The 14286-nt window shown below is 43.3% G+C and overlaps 1 protein-coding gene across 1 annotated transcript in view; it reads right to left on the bottom strand.

Moving 5' to 3' along the window:
* The window catches only part of cep128 (centrosomal protein 128), a 76173-nt gene extending 62228 nt beyond the window's left edge, over window positions 1-13945 (bottom strand). The window contains exons 1-8 of the mRNA XM_083790734.1: window positions 13830-13945; window positions 13097-13325; window positions 11876-11962; window positions 10789-10945; window positions 10062-10198; window positions 8566-8657; window positions 7437-7509; window positions 5450-5545 (exon numbers count right to left, since the gene is read on the bottom strand). Of these exons, the coding sequence (XP_083646860.1) occupies window positions 5450-5545; window positions 7437-7509; window positions 8566-8657; window positions 10062-10198; window positions 10789-10945; window positions 11876-11962; window positions 13097-13306 (852 nt within the window). The 5' untranslated portion in view covers window positions 13307-13325; window positions 13830-13945. The remainder of the gene's footprint in view (window positions 1-5449; window positions 5546-7436; window positions 7510-8565; window positions 8658-10061; window positions 10199-10788; window positions 10946-11875; window positions 11963-13096; window positions 13326-13829) is intronic.
* Between the last annotated feature and the right edge of the window lie 341 nt (window positions 13946-14286).

Here is a 14286-nt window from a genome sequence, read left to right as displayed (position 1 = left end):
AGAGAGTAGGGCAATCTCGCCTCATCATGGATCTTCCTACAGCTAAACAGCACCACTCTGTGGTTTACTATTAAACTGCAGGGAAATGGCACGTGAGAAAGAATAGAAAGTGGTAAATGGTGCATTTATATAGCGCCTTTATCCAAGGCGCTTTACATAGACTGTGTATTACATTCACCCATTCACACACACATTCATACACCTTTACATAGATTGTGTATTATATTCACCCATTCATACACACATTCACACACCTTTACATAGATTATTTGTGTTACATTCACCCATTCACACACACATTCATACACCTTTACATAGATTGTGTATTACGTTCACCTGTTCACACACACATTCATACACCTTTACATAGATTGTGTATTACATTCACCTGTTCACACACACATTCATACACCTTTACATAGATTGTGTATTACATTCACCTGTTCACACACACATTCATACACCTTTACATAGATTATTTGTGTTACATTCACCCATTCACACACACATTCATACACCTTTACATAGATTGTGTATTACATTCACCTGTTCACACACACATTCATACACCTTTACATAGATTGTGTATTACATTCACCTGTTCACACACACATTCATACACCTTTACATAGATTGTGTATTACATTCACCTGTTCACACACACATTCATACACCTTTACATAGATACCATCCGGCCACTCTACCCCTGAGGCACCGCCGCCCCTAGTGAAGACAACTGCTCATAATTTGGTAAATTACGGGTGGCTGAATTACTACAGTAACACACTATGCATAAAGCTGGTCTTCTTTCGTATAGCAACAATATTATTCACATCCCAACATAATTCTGGAGGCTAATTCTTGGAATGTCTTCCAAAAGGAACATTATTGGACAGAAAACATGAATTGTGGCCACTTTTACTTAGACAGTCAGTCAGGAATGCTGCTGATCATGTAACCCCTGTAAAGGTAGGCTATTAACATCGGCTATTCTATATAATATTCTAGTCTAAAAAGGATGCTAAAATCCAATTATGGCTGGGTGACGATGTGACGAGTAAACACAGCTGAAGGTGTGTGGCAAATAACCGCCAAAGACAGCAAAAATAAATTACAAAAATGTCGTGCACGCAGCGCGCGCGTGCACGAGCATGCATGCGTGAAAGCTCCCCCCACACTATGGGATTCTGGCTAAGGGAAACACTGGACAGTTCCATGGAGTACAGTTATTATAATTAACAATCTCTGGATTCTACAAATGTCTTCTAATTTTTTTTTCTGAAAAACCTGTTTCTATGTCATTGGTTCTCAAACAATTTCATGTCAAGGACCCCAGAATTATCTGCATTTGGCCACGGACCTCCATCTGAAAATATGTTGTTCCAGGGACCCCCCAGAAGAAAATATTTTAGTTAAAAACATTCACTGTGAAAGAATATATTTTCAAAGATTTGCACACATTTTCACGATTTATCGAAAATAGCAGACCTACAGTATAAGCTCGTAGTGCGGCACTCTGTGCCACGCTATGAGCTTGTAGATCTGCTATTTTTCAACAGCTAAAGATTTAAAATAATGGAATGGTCAAAGCGGTTAAAAGCTATGAGGTGACACAGAGACCTAGTACTGTACTGTACACTGTGATCAGCCAGGCACGCAGCTGGTGCAAAGAATATACTGTAACCTCCTGGCCAAAACCAGTGAAATAAATAATCATAGACTTCTTGGATCTGAGAAACAACACAACTTATACAAGCCCTATACATTCCCTATTATTCACATCGATGGCGATCCCATCACCATAACAGAGTTCAAAGACCTTGGAAGTTGGAACTCACATCAATAACTCCTTCACATGGAATACTCCATCAACAAAGAACAACACCTGCATTTCTTCAGTAAAAACGTAAAACTTCTACAGTTGTTTAAAGCCAGTATTATAGCATCATCTATCACAGTTTTGTGCAGTATATGAACTAATAACAACACATACTACACTCAATTATATAAGCATCCAATGGACGATAAGTGTTCCAACAACATCATCTCTAGCCCACCATCTGTTTCAGCTGTTGCCCTCAGGGAGGCGCTACAGGCTATTATACCCCAGATCTTCCAGCTTTGGGTCAGATGTGCCCATCAGGGGAGGCGTGCCTACACCCCCCAAACACATAGAAATTCCTCCAGACTTTTCAGTTCTCAGAACAACAGTATAAACTCATTGACCGCCAACAGTCCCATCTAGTGGTGGCTCAGAGCGCCAGTCATATAACTATGGCCGATTTGGCCGGAAACTTCGCGTCTCGTCCTCTTTAGACAGTCCTTGCTGAGAATCAGGAAGTAAAAATCTGCAATGTGACATGTCTGCGGCATCCGGGGCCTTTGTAAAACAGGTGTCAAAAGGCGATCTGTGACACTGTCTGACACATGCCAAGTTTGAAGTTAAACAAACACATAATGCAGGTAAATAAATGCATTTAGTGCATGTCACTTTTATAATTTTGTGAAGTTATACACACGCACACGGACACGCACACGCACACCCAGCTATATGATGCTCGCAGCTCTCTTTTTGATCCCTGCAATTTTGCAAGTTTACTTTGATAAAAGTTATCCGCCAGTGAGTTGATGGCCTATGTAACGATATTGTGTGAACTACCCAATTCTTCAGCCCACGTGGATATCTGTACAAATGAAAGCCACCAAGAGCCTGGAGGCTTTAATACCATTTATTGTAATCTGTCTGGGTACATCTGTCTGTACAAGGAAAAAGTGTGGGTGTAATTATATTCTTCTAGTTTGTTCCACAACCAAGTTAGATAAGAATGTGTCCCTTTGTGGTTAATTGTGTCTGAAAATGTTCCTTGATTTGAATCATTTCCCTTTGTCGCGATGATCAGTACAACTTGAGTAACAAAAGACAAATTATTTTGCATTTTGATAGAATTCCATATTAAATGACGTTAAATGTGACACAGGCAACAATGCGTCTGGTGGTTGTTCTAAATAGATCAGTACCAAAATGTCATGGTACGGAGGGGGCACAGCAAAACTTTTGAGTCAGGTGAAATCTGAATTCCTCCCATGAGAAGTTGCAGTAAGTTAGCTGAACTGCGTACCAGCATTGGATGATGGAACATCGATTGGTTAGAATGTAACTAATTTGCACGCATACCCCTACTGAGTATGTATACGGTAAAAATATATATAAATATATCTATTGTGTACAATACCCGCAAGCCGTAACTTAAAGCTGCTATAAGCAATCTTATGTCAAATTTTTAATGACCTTTTTTTTCTTTTCTTTTTTTCGGTAAACTCCCCCAAAAATGTAGTCTCTGTGACACATCTAGGGGCCACAATCTGCATTCAAAGATTTTCCTAGAAGCTTTGCCATTGGTCGATTTGCCTGTCTACTTACTGATTGGTTAGTCATTTCGACCGGGTTCTTTTCGACCAATGACAAAGCTTATAGGAACATCTTTCAGAGACTACTTCCTTTGAGAGCATTTTACTCATTGCTGGCTGTCCGAATATAAAAGAAAGTCATTAAAACTTTGACATAATATTGCTTATAGCAGCTTCTGCAATATTCTGTCTATAGGCCAATAACACAGCTGTGCAATAGACTTGTCCTACCACACATCTTAATACAATACTGTTCACACTGGTCATACTGCTCTGCTCATACCTGGTCTGACCCAACGATCATTGTTGTTCTTATTACTAGTGCTATGTTTTTACTTTTCTACTTATGCAAGAATAAAATGCTGTGCTTCGCGCCACTTGCTCAACTCACCCGGTGACAGTGTTGTGGCTACACTTTAATAAACCAAATAGCTAATATGCTCTCTTGTTGGGAGCCTGGTTGCATTCATTCACACTTATTTTCTCTGCTTGAAGCAGTCAGACTAACACAGGGAAATAACAGCAGGGTAGCAGAGGGGATAGGATGTTATGAAATTCGTTAAAGCAAAATAAAATACTTTAGGCATTATCAGTCTAAACATATGTTCCTGCTGTTCTATTATACGGCCACCAGGAAGAAATAATGCGCAGTATTGGAATCCAAATGTCATAGTGACTGAGAACTTTGATCCACGTGAAATGGTGGGAGGCCGTGGTCAGGGAGGGAGCAGAAAACAAGAGGAAAGCCTTACCTCCAGACTGTGGTCAGGGAGGGAGCAGAAAACAAGAGGAACGCCTTACCTCCAGACTGTGGTCAGGGAGGGAGCAGAAAACAAGCCTTACCTCCAGACTGTGGTCAGGGAGGGAGCAGAAAACAAGCCTTACCTCTAGACTGTGGTCAGGGAGGGAGCAGAAAACAAGAGTTAAAGCCTTACCTCCAGACTGTGGTCAGGGAGGGAGCAGAAAACAAGCCTTACCTCCAGACTGTGGTCAGGGAGGGAGCAGAAAACAAGCCTTACCTCCAGACTGTGGTCAGGGAGGGAGCAGAAAACAAGCCTTACCTCCAGACTGTGGTCAGGGAGGGAGCAGAAAACAAGCCTTACCTCCAGACTGTGGTCAGGGAGGGAGCAGAAAACAAGAGGAAAGCCTTACCTCCAGACTGTGGTCAGGGAGGGAGCAGAAAACAAGAGGAAAGCCTTACCTCCAGACTGTGGTCATGGAGAGAGCAGAAAACAAGAGGAAAGCCTTACCTCCAGACTGTGGTCAGGGAGGGAACAGAAAACAAGCCTTACCTCCAGACTGTGGTCAGGGAGGGAGCAGAAAACAAGCCTTACCTCCAGACTGTGGTCAGGGAGGGAGCAGAAAACAAGAGGAACGCCTTACCTCCAGACTGTGGTCAGGGAGGGAGCAGAAAACAAGCCTTACCTCCAGACTGTGGTCAGGGAGGGAGCAGAGAACAAGCCTTACCTCCAGACTGTGGTCAGGGAGGGAGCAGAAAACAAGAGGAACGCCTTACCTCCAGACTGTGGTCAGGGAGGAAGCAGAAAACAAGAGGAAAGCCTTACCTCCAGACTGTGGTCAGGGAGGGAGCAGAAAACAAGAGTAAAGCCTTACCTCCAGACTGTGGTCAGGGAGGGAGCAGAAAACAAGCCTTACCTCCAGACTGTGGTCAGGGAGGGAGCAGAAAACAAGCCTTACCTCCAGACTGTGGTCAGGGAGGGAGCAGAAAACAAGAGTAAAGCCTTACCTCCAGACTGTGGTCAGGGAGGGAGCAGAAAACAAGCCTTACCTCCAGACTGTGGTCAGGGAGGGAGCAGAAAACAAGCCTTACCTCCAGACTGTGGTCAAGGAGGGAGCAGAAAACAAGCCTTACCTCCAGACTGTGGTCAAGGAGGGAGCAGAAAACAAGCCTTACCTCCAGCCTGTGGTCAGGGAGGGAGCAGAAAACAAGCCTTACCTCCAGACTGTGGTCAAGGAGGGAGCAGAAAACAAGCCTTACCTCCAGCCTGTGGTCAGGGAGGGAGCAGAAAACAAGCCTTACCTCCAGCCGCTCCTCAGACATGAGGACACTCTGTCGCTCCGTGGCCGCCATCTCACGCTCCAGATCCTGCAGGCGCCGCTCCACGCGCGATGACACCTGCAGACAGACAATTCAATTTTCAATTCAAAGGGCTTTATTGGCATGAGAAAACATACGTTTACAAAGAACAATACAACAATACAGACAAAAATGATGTACATTTGAAAGTCAGAATCTTCAATAGATCAATTTATATGTACCAAGATCATTCGATGCAGGTATAGTGCAGGAATATACACAATGATTAGTCTTTAGGGTGGTTGTGTTCCATTTGATATCCTTCTCCTATCACAGCAAAATCTATCTCTCAAAAGCTCACAAATCTTGCTGCTGTGTTTGCACATTGTTGTACTTCGCCCAGCAGATATGGGAGTTTTTTGTCATTGGTCATGTTTTCAAAATCTCCGTGTGTGGTTGTAATCTGTGTGTCTCGGATGTCTTGGTACAATGGACAGATGGTTAGGAAGTGTAGCTCGGTTTCCACTTAATTTTGTGCAGTGGGTGCATAGTCTGTCTTCTCTCGAGATACAGGTCTGCCTATGACGGCCTTTCTCGATCACGAGACTGTGCTCGCTGAGTCTGTACCACTGTGTATTCTCTGTTTAGGGCCAGATAGCATTCTAGTTGTCTCCACCAGGCCGAAGGCATGTGGGGAGAGTATGTTTTGCACTCCGTCCGTCCGCGTGTCCGTCCGTCCGTTTGTGTGTCCGTTTGTGTGTCCGTGTGTCCGTGAACAGCTAATCTCGGCCCCCGTTAACCCGGTCGATGCCATATTTTGCACACACACTCCCTGGATGCCAACCATGAACCTCTGCCCCAAACTTTCCAGAACGGCCTGTTATAGCGCCACCAGGAGGCCGCTTTGTGCAAAACAAGTTTTTCGATGCCATATTTTGCACACACACTCCCTGGATGCCAACCATGAACCTCTGCCCCAAACTTTCCAGAACGGCCTGTTATAGCGCCACCAGGAGGCCGCTTTGTGCAAAACAAGTTTTTGCACAGTACACCTACAGATTTTGTCCAAACATCACGCAAATTGGTACACAGTCTCTCTAGAGCCATTCAACGAAACGGGTCTTTCAGATTTATCAGACTCCATCCTGATTGGTTAAGATTGGCTTCCAAAGTTCACAGGACTGCTCAGTTTCAAACAAAATGCTGCAAATCATGAACACATCGCGTGATTTCCGTGAAATTGTGCACCCACATTCCCACTAGGCCGAGGACGAAATGCCACATGAACAATTTCAACTCAGCCTCAAGGTGGCGCTATAACTGGCCGAAAAGTGTTTTTACCTCTAACTGCACGGATCTGTGGATAACCTGGTGGAGACCTGTGCCCGGAAGGGCACTTTTTCTAGTTTACTCTGCTTTTGTGTTGCTTCTTTCCAATGTGTCAGATAGTTTTCCTTTTGATGTTTTATAATTTGGTTTAGTCCAATGGGTTTTCTATCTCATGGCTCCGTTTGTGTCCGGAGTTCCAGGGCCAGCTGGCTGAGGGGGCATCTCTCTAGACTTGAGTTTCGCTGTGTGTGAGTGCCTTGTTATGGAGTGCATCTAGGTCACTTTATTTTAGGTGGTTGTAGAACTTAAGTGCTCTCTTTTTTATTTTGATTATGAGTGGGTATCGTCCTAATTCTGCTCTGCATGCATTATTTGGTGTTTTTCGCTGGGTACGGAGAATGGATTTGCAGAATTCTGTGTGTAGGGCCTCGGTTTGGTGTTTATCCCATTTTTCAAGGTCATGGTTTGCTAATGGTCCCCAGATCTCGCAACCATAGAGGGAAATTGGTTCTATCACAGAGTCCAGTATTTTAAGCCAGGTTTTAAGCCAGACAGACAGACAACATTGATTTCGTTAAATTCAAATACCTTTTCTAATGCCATAAGTAGATGTACTGCTGTCATACACTCAGACACGAGAGTGGAAACAGACACAACTCACCAAGTCCTGTTTCGGTGGAGGTGACAAGTGCTGCGAGAGACTTTCCATCGCTCGCCTGGTTTCAATTTCAGACCTACAAAACAACAGATCAAATTCAGCCAATTCATAATTGAAGAAATATTTACATATCAAGAGTTTCTGCTCTTTTCTTGTTACGAGGAATGGTTTTACAGCGTCTCTGCCGGGTGGAAACCTTGTATGTCCAAAACAGGATTCTAATAAAACAATAGCAAAGGTAGCAGATCGTCAAGCTCTGGTACTTTTGATGCTTTGGCGTGACGCTGTAGTATGATCAAGTAGGGCATTAATTCACGAAACAAATGTAATATATTGAGGTAACAGCAACAATATAATCATGGCATGCATTTTAAAATGCTGGAGTATGCTGTCAATTTCTAGGCAATTTCTAAGGTTTGAGAATGTGAACACCGTTTACAAATTTGCAGTAAATCACTTTTCCCTCACAAGGCACTGTATGTCGTGTCCACTCGCTTTTAATTCACGACAGACAGACCAACAGCTTTGTTTACTGCAACAGCCCGTTTGGCAGACACCAAGCCACCATTACATTCTGTACTCAAACTTTGGCTGATAAACCACACTGTACTGAACGCTAGTTGTACTGAACACTACCGGTAGTTGTACTGTATATGCAAAGAAATTAGCTAAAGACATTGGTGGACTTGACTTAATCCATTCAGAACGGGAACCCCATTTGGTGTTTTAAGCATTATGTTGGAAAATAGCAGATCTACAAGCTCATATCACGGCACTGAGGGCAGCGCTATGAACTTGTAGATCTGCTATTTTTGAAAAATCGTGAAAATGTGGCGCAAATCTTTGAATATATATTCTTTCGGAGTGAACGTTTTTAACTCAAATCTTTACATCTGGGGGGTGCCCTGGAGGCTGGAATCACATATTTTCATGGTGGTCCGCAGCCAAATACAGATAATTCTGGGGGACCTTGACATGGAAAAGGTTGAGCATCACTGACATAGAAACATAGTGTTTTTCAGAAACTGAAATTGAAACTGTTTAGAAGACATTTTTTTAGAATTGGGTTAAAAGAATGGGTTAAAAAAATACAGTGTTTGCTATTGTCAAGAAATTGACTCTGCATGGATACCTGTTCCTCCTCACGATCTCTCTGTCCAGGTCATCGGACAGCCTCATCTGGTCACTGCAGAGGTCCCTCAACGACTGGTGCAGTCTCTGGACCTGTGGACCGAGAGCAACAGACAGACGCTGCTTAAAAGACACACTCGGCCCAGGCCGTAGCGTAACGGTCTGGGCACCGGACTGGTGATCCAGTCGCGGTGTGCCGCGGGTTCGACTCCCGAACCCGACACGGCCTTTACCGCATGTCATCCCCCCATCTCTCTCCCGTTTCCTGTCAGCCTACTGTCTGTCCCTTAAAAAATCAATAAAAGGCGTAAGCCGCAAAAAAATATCTTAAAAAAAAAAAAAAAAGACACACTCAACATTCTGAACTACTACACGTATGATTTTTCTTTTTTGATTTTTCTTAAGGATCCCCATTAGCTGGTGCCATAGCAACCAGCTAGTCTTCCTGGAGTCCACATAAGAATAAGCATTACAGTAGACATACAAATACACATTTGTTAAAAAGTCAGTATTCAACTTACATTAGTTCGGATAAAATATTTTTTAATTGCTAAGATTACAAGTGAGAGCATGAAAACAAAAAAAAATAAAAACACAACACAACACACAACACTTTACTGTATCAAATGGAATTGTAGATGCTTTTTAAACGTTAATTTACTGTAAATGCAACAGAGGATTCGAGGCAGGTTATTCCAAAGTGACAGCTGCCCATTACTGGAACCTCTAGTGTCATGATCATGCACAGTATTACTAAAAACAATCTGTGAATTTAAGAAAACAGGAGTTTTACTACTCATGACTGTTTTGAAATGGGAGAGGCTAAGGACACGTAGTGTATTGGACAAATATAAATCTGAATAAGCGGGGTCTCACACATGAAAATAGTACACCTCTGTATCACATCAACATGAATAGTTTAGTAGCCGATGGTATAACTGGTGGCTCAGCCACATACTGCGATTGCAACATAGTGAGTTTGAATCCATCTCAGGGCTTGTGTCTTCCTCTCTCCACCGTACTATGCTATGCGACAGAGCAGCGATTCCATAAGAAATGCATTAATATGAAATTATAATGGAGTAAGTGGCCCAGAGGCATCAGTGCACCCTCTTGTGGCAGCTATCTGTAAGTAACCACGCAACAGGCTTTTATGGAGCCGATAAGAGAAGTAGTGGTCTTGTGATGTTCCTTACATGCAGTGGGGGAAAGTAACTAAGTAGATGTACTTAAGTACAATTTAGAGGTTTCTTGCTTCTTTATCTTCAGGTTTTGAAAACTTGTAATGGGACATTCTGCATGAGTACTTTATACTTTTGGTACTTTAAGTGCATTTTGATGCATGAATACTTTTGTACTTTTACTCAAGTAAATTTTGAATTCCGGACTTTTACTTAGTCCGGAATTCGAACTCCGTAACGGAGTAGTTCTTACATTCCAGTGTTTATACTTTTACTTAAGTTAAACATTTGAGTACATTTCCCCACCACTGCTTACATGTGCTTCTGGGTGTACGGGGCAGGGGTCACTGAAGCGCACCGTGGCCGCGGACAGAGACCTCCTTCTGATTGGTGGAGCAGATTCAGTGGCGGTATAGTCCTTCAGATGGGAGGTTGGGATGAAGCGTGGGCCCTCTGAAAAATGTACAACATGTAATTATAAGGACAAACGGTTCATCTTCACGGTGATTACAGAGAGAGGCGGAATGTTTAAGGAGTAGAAGAGGAGACAGAGAGATCACATGGGATGATCTTTGCATCTTCAGTCAGTGCTCCTTCTCCCAAGTCACACACAGACGTCTCACTCCTCACCTTGTCACTGTTAAAGGACCACTTCACCACTTTTCAACCTATCTTCATATAATAGGTCCTCACTAATAATCATGATAAAATGGCACGATTTTTTTCTACTCAGTCTGTGTCTCATAGGAGGGCTGTGGGCAGTTTCTATTAGCTTGTATTACCCATCGATGATGTCACTGGAAGACGGTTTCTGAACTGCCCACAGCCCTCCTATGAGACACAGACCGAGTAGGAAAAAAAATATTATATTATTACTGAGGACCTATTATAATTATGAGATAGGTTGAAAAGTGGTGAAGTGGTCCTTTAACCAGTGACAAGGTCAAGCTCACCAAACCATGTATGAGAACCTATAGCTATCAGAGAAAAGGATGGGACCCGAGTGAAAATCCACCCCCCGTATTCGTCTCTATACTCCATACCTGGGCCGGAGCCAGAGGCAGAACCAGCCTCCAGGTCACTGGTGTGCAGGGTGGATGCCGAGGCAGAGTGTGTCCTGTGGCTCCGTGACTGCGAGGGGGGCCTCCTGTGCTTCTGTGACTGCAGCTGGCTGATGGACTCCTCCAGGTTCTCCTTAAGCTGACGTACAAAAGCATACAGGAGGTGATCAGCAAAGAAAGGCCTATTAGATGGCAGGAAATAATGTAGGTAAATGGGAGAGGAGCAGCAACAACAACAACAGCGATCTTCATTGGAGATGAAATTATTTTCCAGGAGATAAATCACCTCAGGGAGTTTAAGTTAGAGAAGGGGGAGTGTAAGGCCATGTAAGGCTAAAGGAAATTAGCAGAACCGCTGTGACAGTATTTTCAGCACGCTGCATCGTGGTAATAGGAACAGCAAAAGCCTGATTCCTGCAAACAGCACCAAGGTCAGGCACTACTGAAGCTCTACTTGTTGATTTTAATTTTTCTATGTTGCATCCAATTTAACTGTGTTTTGCTTTCCTTGCTTTTTAGTTTGTAGATTTGCTGTGCAGCACTTTGTGAGTTGTGACCTCGTCTAGAAAGGTGCTATATTATTATTATTACTTCCATCCACTTGAATAAAAATCAATGGCTAGACGCAGCGGCGTCAACTTCTGGAGTGCCTGAGGGCTTAGGCACCCACTGACAAAATAATAAGCCAAAAAGCACCCACTGAGATGAAGGCTGAAGATCCCCTCCCCCTGGTCATTTTGTCACGTAGTCACACACCTTTACGGGGGGTGCTTGGGCCACTGGGGTGGTGGGCGAACAGGTATTCATTCAAATGCTAATAAGGTGGCTTTTGTTCTGCTGCCAGGTAGAGAGTATAAATGTTGCATTGCAGTAGACTACAGGCTTTATTTCCATTTGACTACTATGATGAAGTCTATAGGATGGGGAGCACCCACTGACGTTATAAGAACCTTCCACTGCTGGCTAGACGGGGAGCCAACAAACCAAATGTACAGAGAATGATATGTACCCCCACTATGGGGGTACGTTGAATGACTTTGGATATTGAGTTATTGAGGGACTCACTCACCATTGCCATGGCTTCAGCCTGGTCATCTGTGTGCTCCCTGTACTGGCCCAACATCTTGTCTACTTTGTTCAAGTTCCGACTAGTATCCTAGCAGAGAAAATAAGGTATTATTTAATGGTATCAGACATACGTATGTTTTCTAAGCATCATGGATTAAATAAATTAAACAATGTCCCACATCTCTATAAGCGTATACGTACATTTTTAACTTTTTTCTATTATCCTTAGTATAAAAATCACACTCGTGTCGTGTGAAGTTTGGGACGCCCACTGTATTTATATCGGCCAGATGACATCTTACATCGTCATTTAGGGCCATAAACAAACATTAAAGTCTGTAGACTTGGCTGGCAAACGATTTACATCATCAGTGCTCTAAACAAACTAAACATTACAAATCCCATAGACTTGGCTGCCATATGATGTAATCTTAAAAAGACATGCATTGGAAAAAAATACAGACTCTTTTTCTTCCAAGATCATCGGACTCCCTACACCCACACTTTCTGATATGAACAATGAGGCCATTCATTACACGGTTATCACTTTCAATATCAAATGACACTGATCATCCGCTTTTTTAACCTCATGCCATCTGGACAAAGATACAGAACCTTGCCATGGAAAAAGGTCTGTTTCAGTAGGAGTTTTGTCCCCTCAGCCAAACTGCCCCGCCGATAGGATGGTTCTGTATACATCGTACATGTTTGACGGGATGGTTCTGTATACAGCGGGGACCTCATGCTTTTGTATCGTCTTGGTGTTATGATATAGTACTTTATTGTCAGTTCGTGTTATGTGCTATGTGTTGTTTTTTTATGTGGGTGTTGAACAGACTGTGAAGACAAATATCCTTCGGGACAATAAAGATTACCGGTATTATTATTATTATTTCTACTCATGTTTTTTTCTTCTATTTCACTAATCCCACGGCTATGCCTGTGCTGTGCACAAGATGTAACACCTGGGATTCGAACTTGGGCCTCCCGCGTGAAAGTCCAACATCTTAAACCACTAGACTAGACGAAAGGGATACCCCTATATGGACCAGGGGAGATATTAGACTTTTGAGGGTTGAGGCCATCAGGCAGAGGCTCTGAGCCACTCTGCTACAAAGACATAACAATAACGTTCCACCTTGAACTTAAGTTCCATCTACATTCAATGAGATGCCATTCAGTCAAGCATAGTGTAGTGTAGTGTAGTGTAGTTGTAGCCTACCTGCAGAGTGCTGGCCAGGGTGCTGATCTTCTCAGAGATGCCAGCTGATCCAGCAGCTGCACTCCCAGTAATTCCATTGACTAGTCTGTGACCACCACCACCACCATTGGCCCGAGACTCCCGAGCGGGTCTGCGCTGAGCCTCACGCCCCCGCGGCCTGCGTGCCCTCTCCCTGTCGTAATAACTGTCCGACCCGCTGGATGAATCCATTGTTGCCGACAGGGGAGGTCTGCGGAGAGAGGGGCATACATACAATACAAATAATAAACACACTGGCTACTATAGTGCAAACCTGGCGAGATGAGCCACACATACTAGTTGAGAATGATGTCTGCTGCGTTCGACATCGCATATATATTACATGGCAATAAGATTAGCCTACAATCTGTTTGGTTCCGAGGGGTTTCCGTTTAATAAGTTGATAACAAAGTAAGATTTGTAAACTCGCCGCCACCCGTCACCCTGACAACTGCTAGAGTCACAAAGCTATTCGGCTGCAACAACCACAACAACTGAAAGTGCTCCACTGCCAATAAAACTGGCCATAATAATGGCCATTGTTGTTGATGATGATGATGCTCCACCCTGGTTAGCAACAATTGGCAACTAACTTTAGCTAAGCTAGCTAATGCAACATACTTAGCCAACTATATTAGCTGCAGGCTAAGGTGTGTCGTTGTCGTTAACAGAAGCATTCAAGTGAAAAGATAATAAACGTGTCGATCGATCTCACCAGTACAGTTTTTGCTACATGGGACCTGTTGGCAGGTCGCTTTAGTGATAAGAGAAGTTTGCCTGGTGGCGTGTGGCGGCGTCTCCTCTCTGCTATGGCAACTAACTTAAACTAGCCGCCTCTAGGACAGGAACACAACAAACCCAAACCAAAGCACGCCGCCTTCAAATGAAACCGGGAATTGTAGTTTATCAAAGGTGCCGTTATGTCGCGATGTATTTACTCGAGAACTACATTGTCCGAAGGCAATCGTTTGCGTTTGCGCCACTACTGCCGCTCGCAAATATTCAAAAAGTTTGTATTGCTCTTTCCTCACACGCGCACTTGTTGACATCCAATCGTATAGCTGCCTATATTATTATAGTGTTGTTGTTGTTGTTGTTGTTGTATATTATTATTACAAAATGGTTTATCGATCAAACAAAATATGGCTATGCCAAATAATAATAATAATAAT

The sequence above is a fragment of the Protomyctophum parallelum genome (genome assembly GCF_964188405.1).
Source record: "Protomyctophum parallelum genome assembly, chromosome: 19".
NCBI classification, from domain to species: domain Eukaryota; kingdom Metazoa; phylum Chordata; class Actinopteri; order Myctophiformes; family Myctophidae; genus Protomyctophum; species Protomyctophum parallelum.
This window is presented reverse-complemented; position numbering and strand designations above follow the sequence as displayed.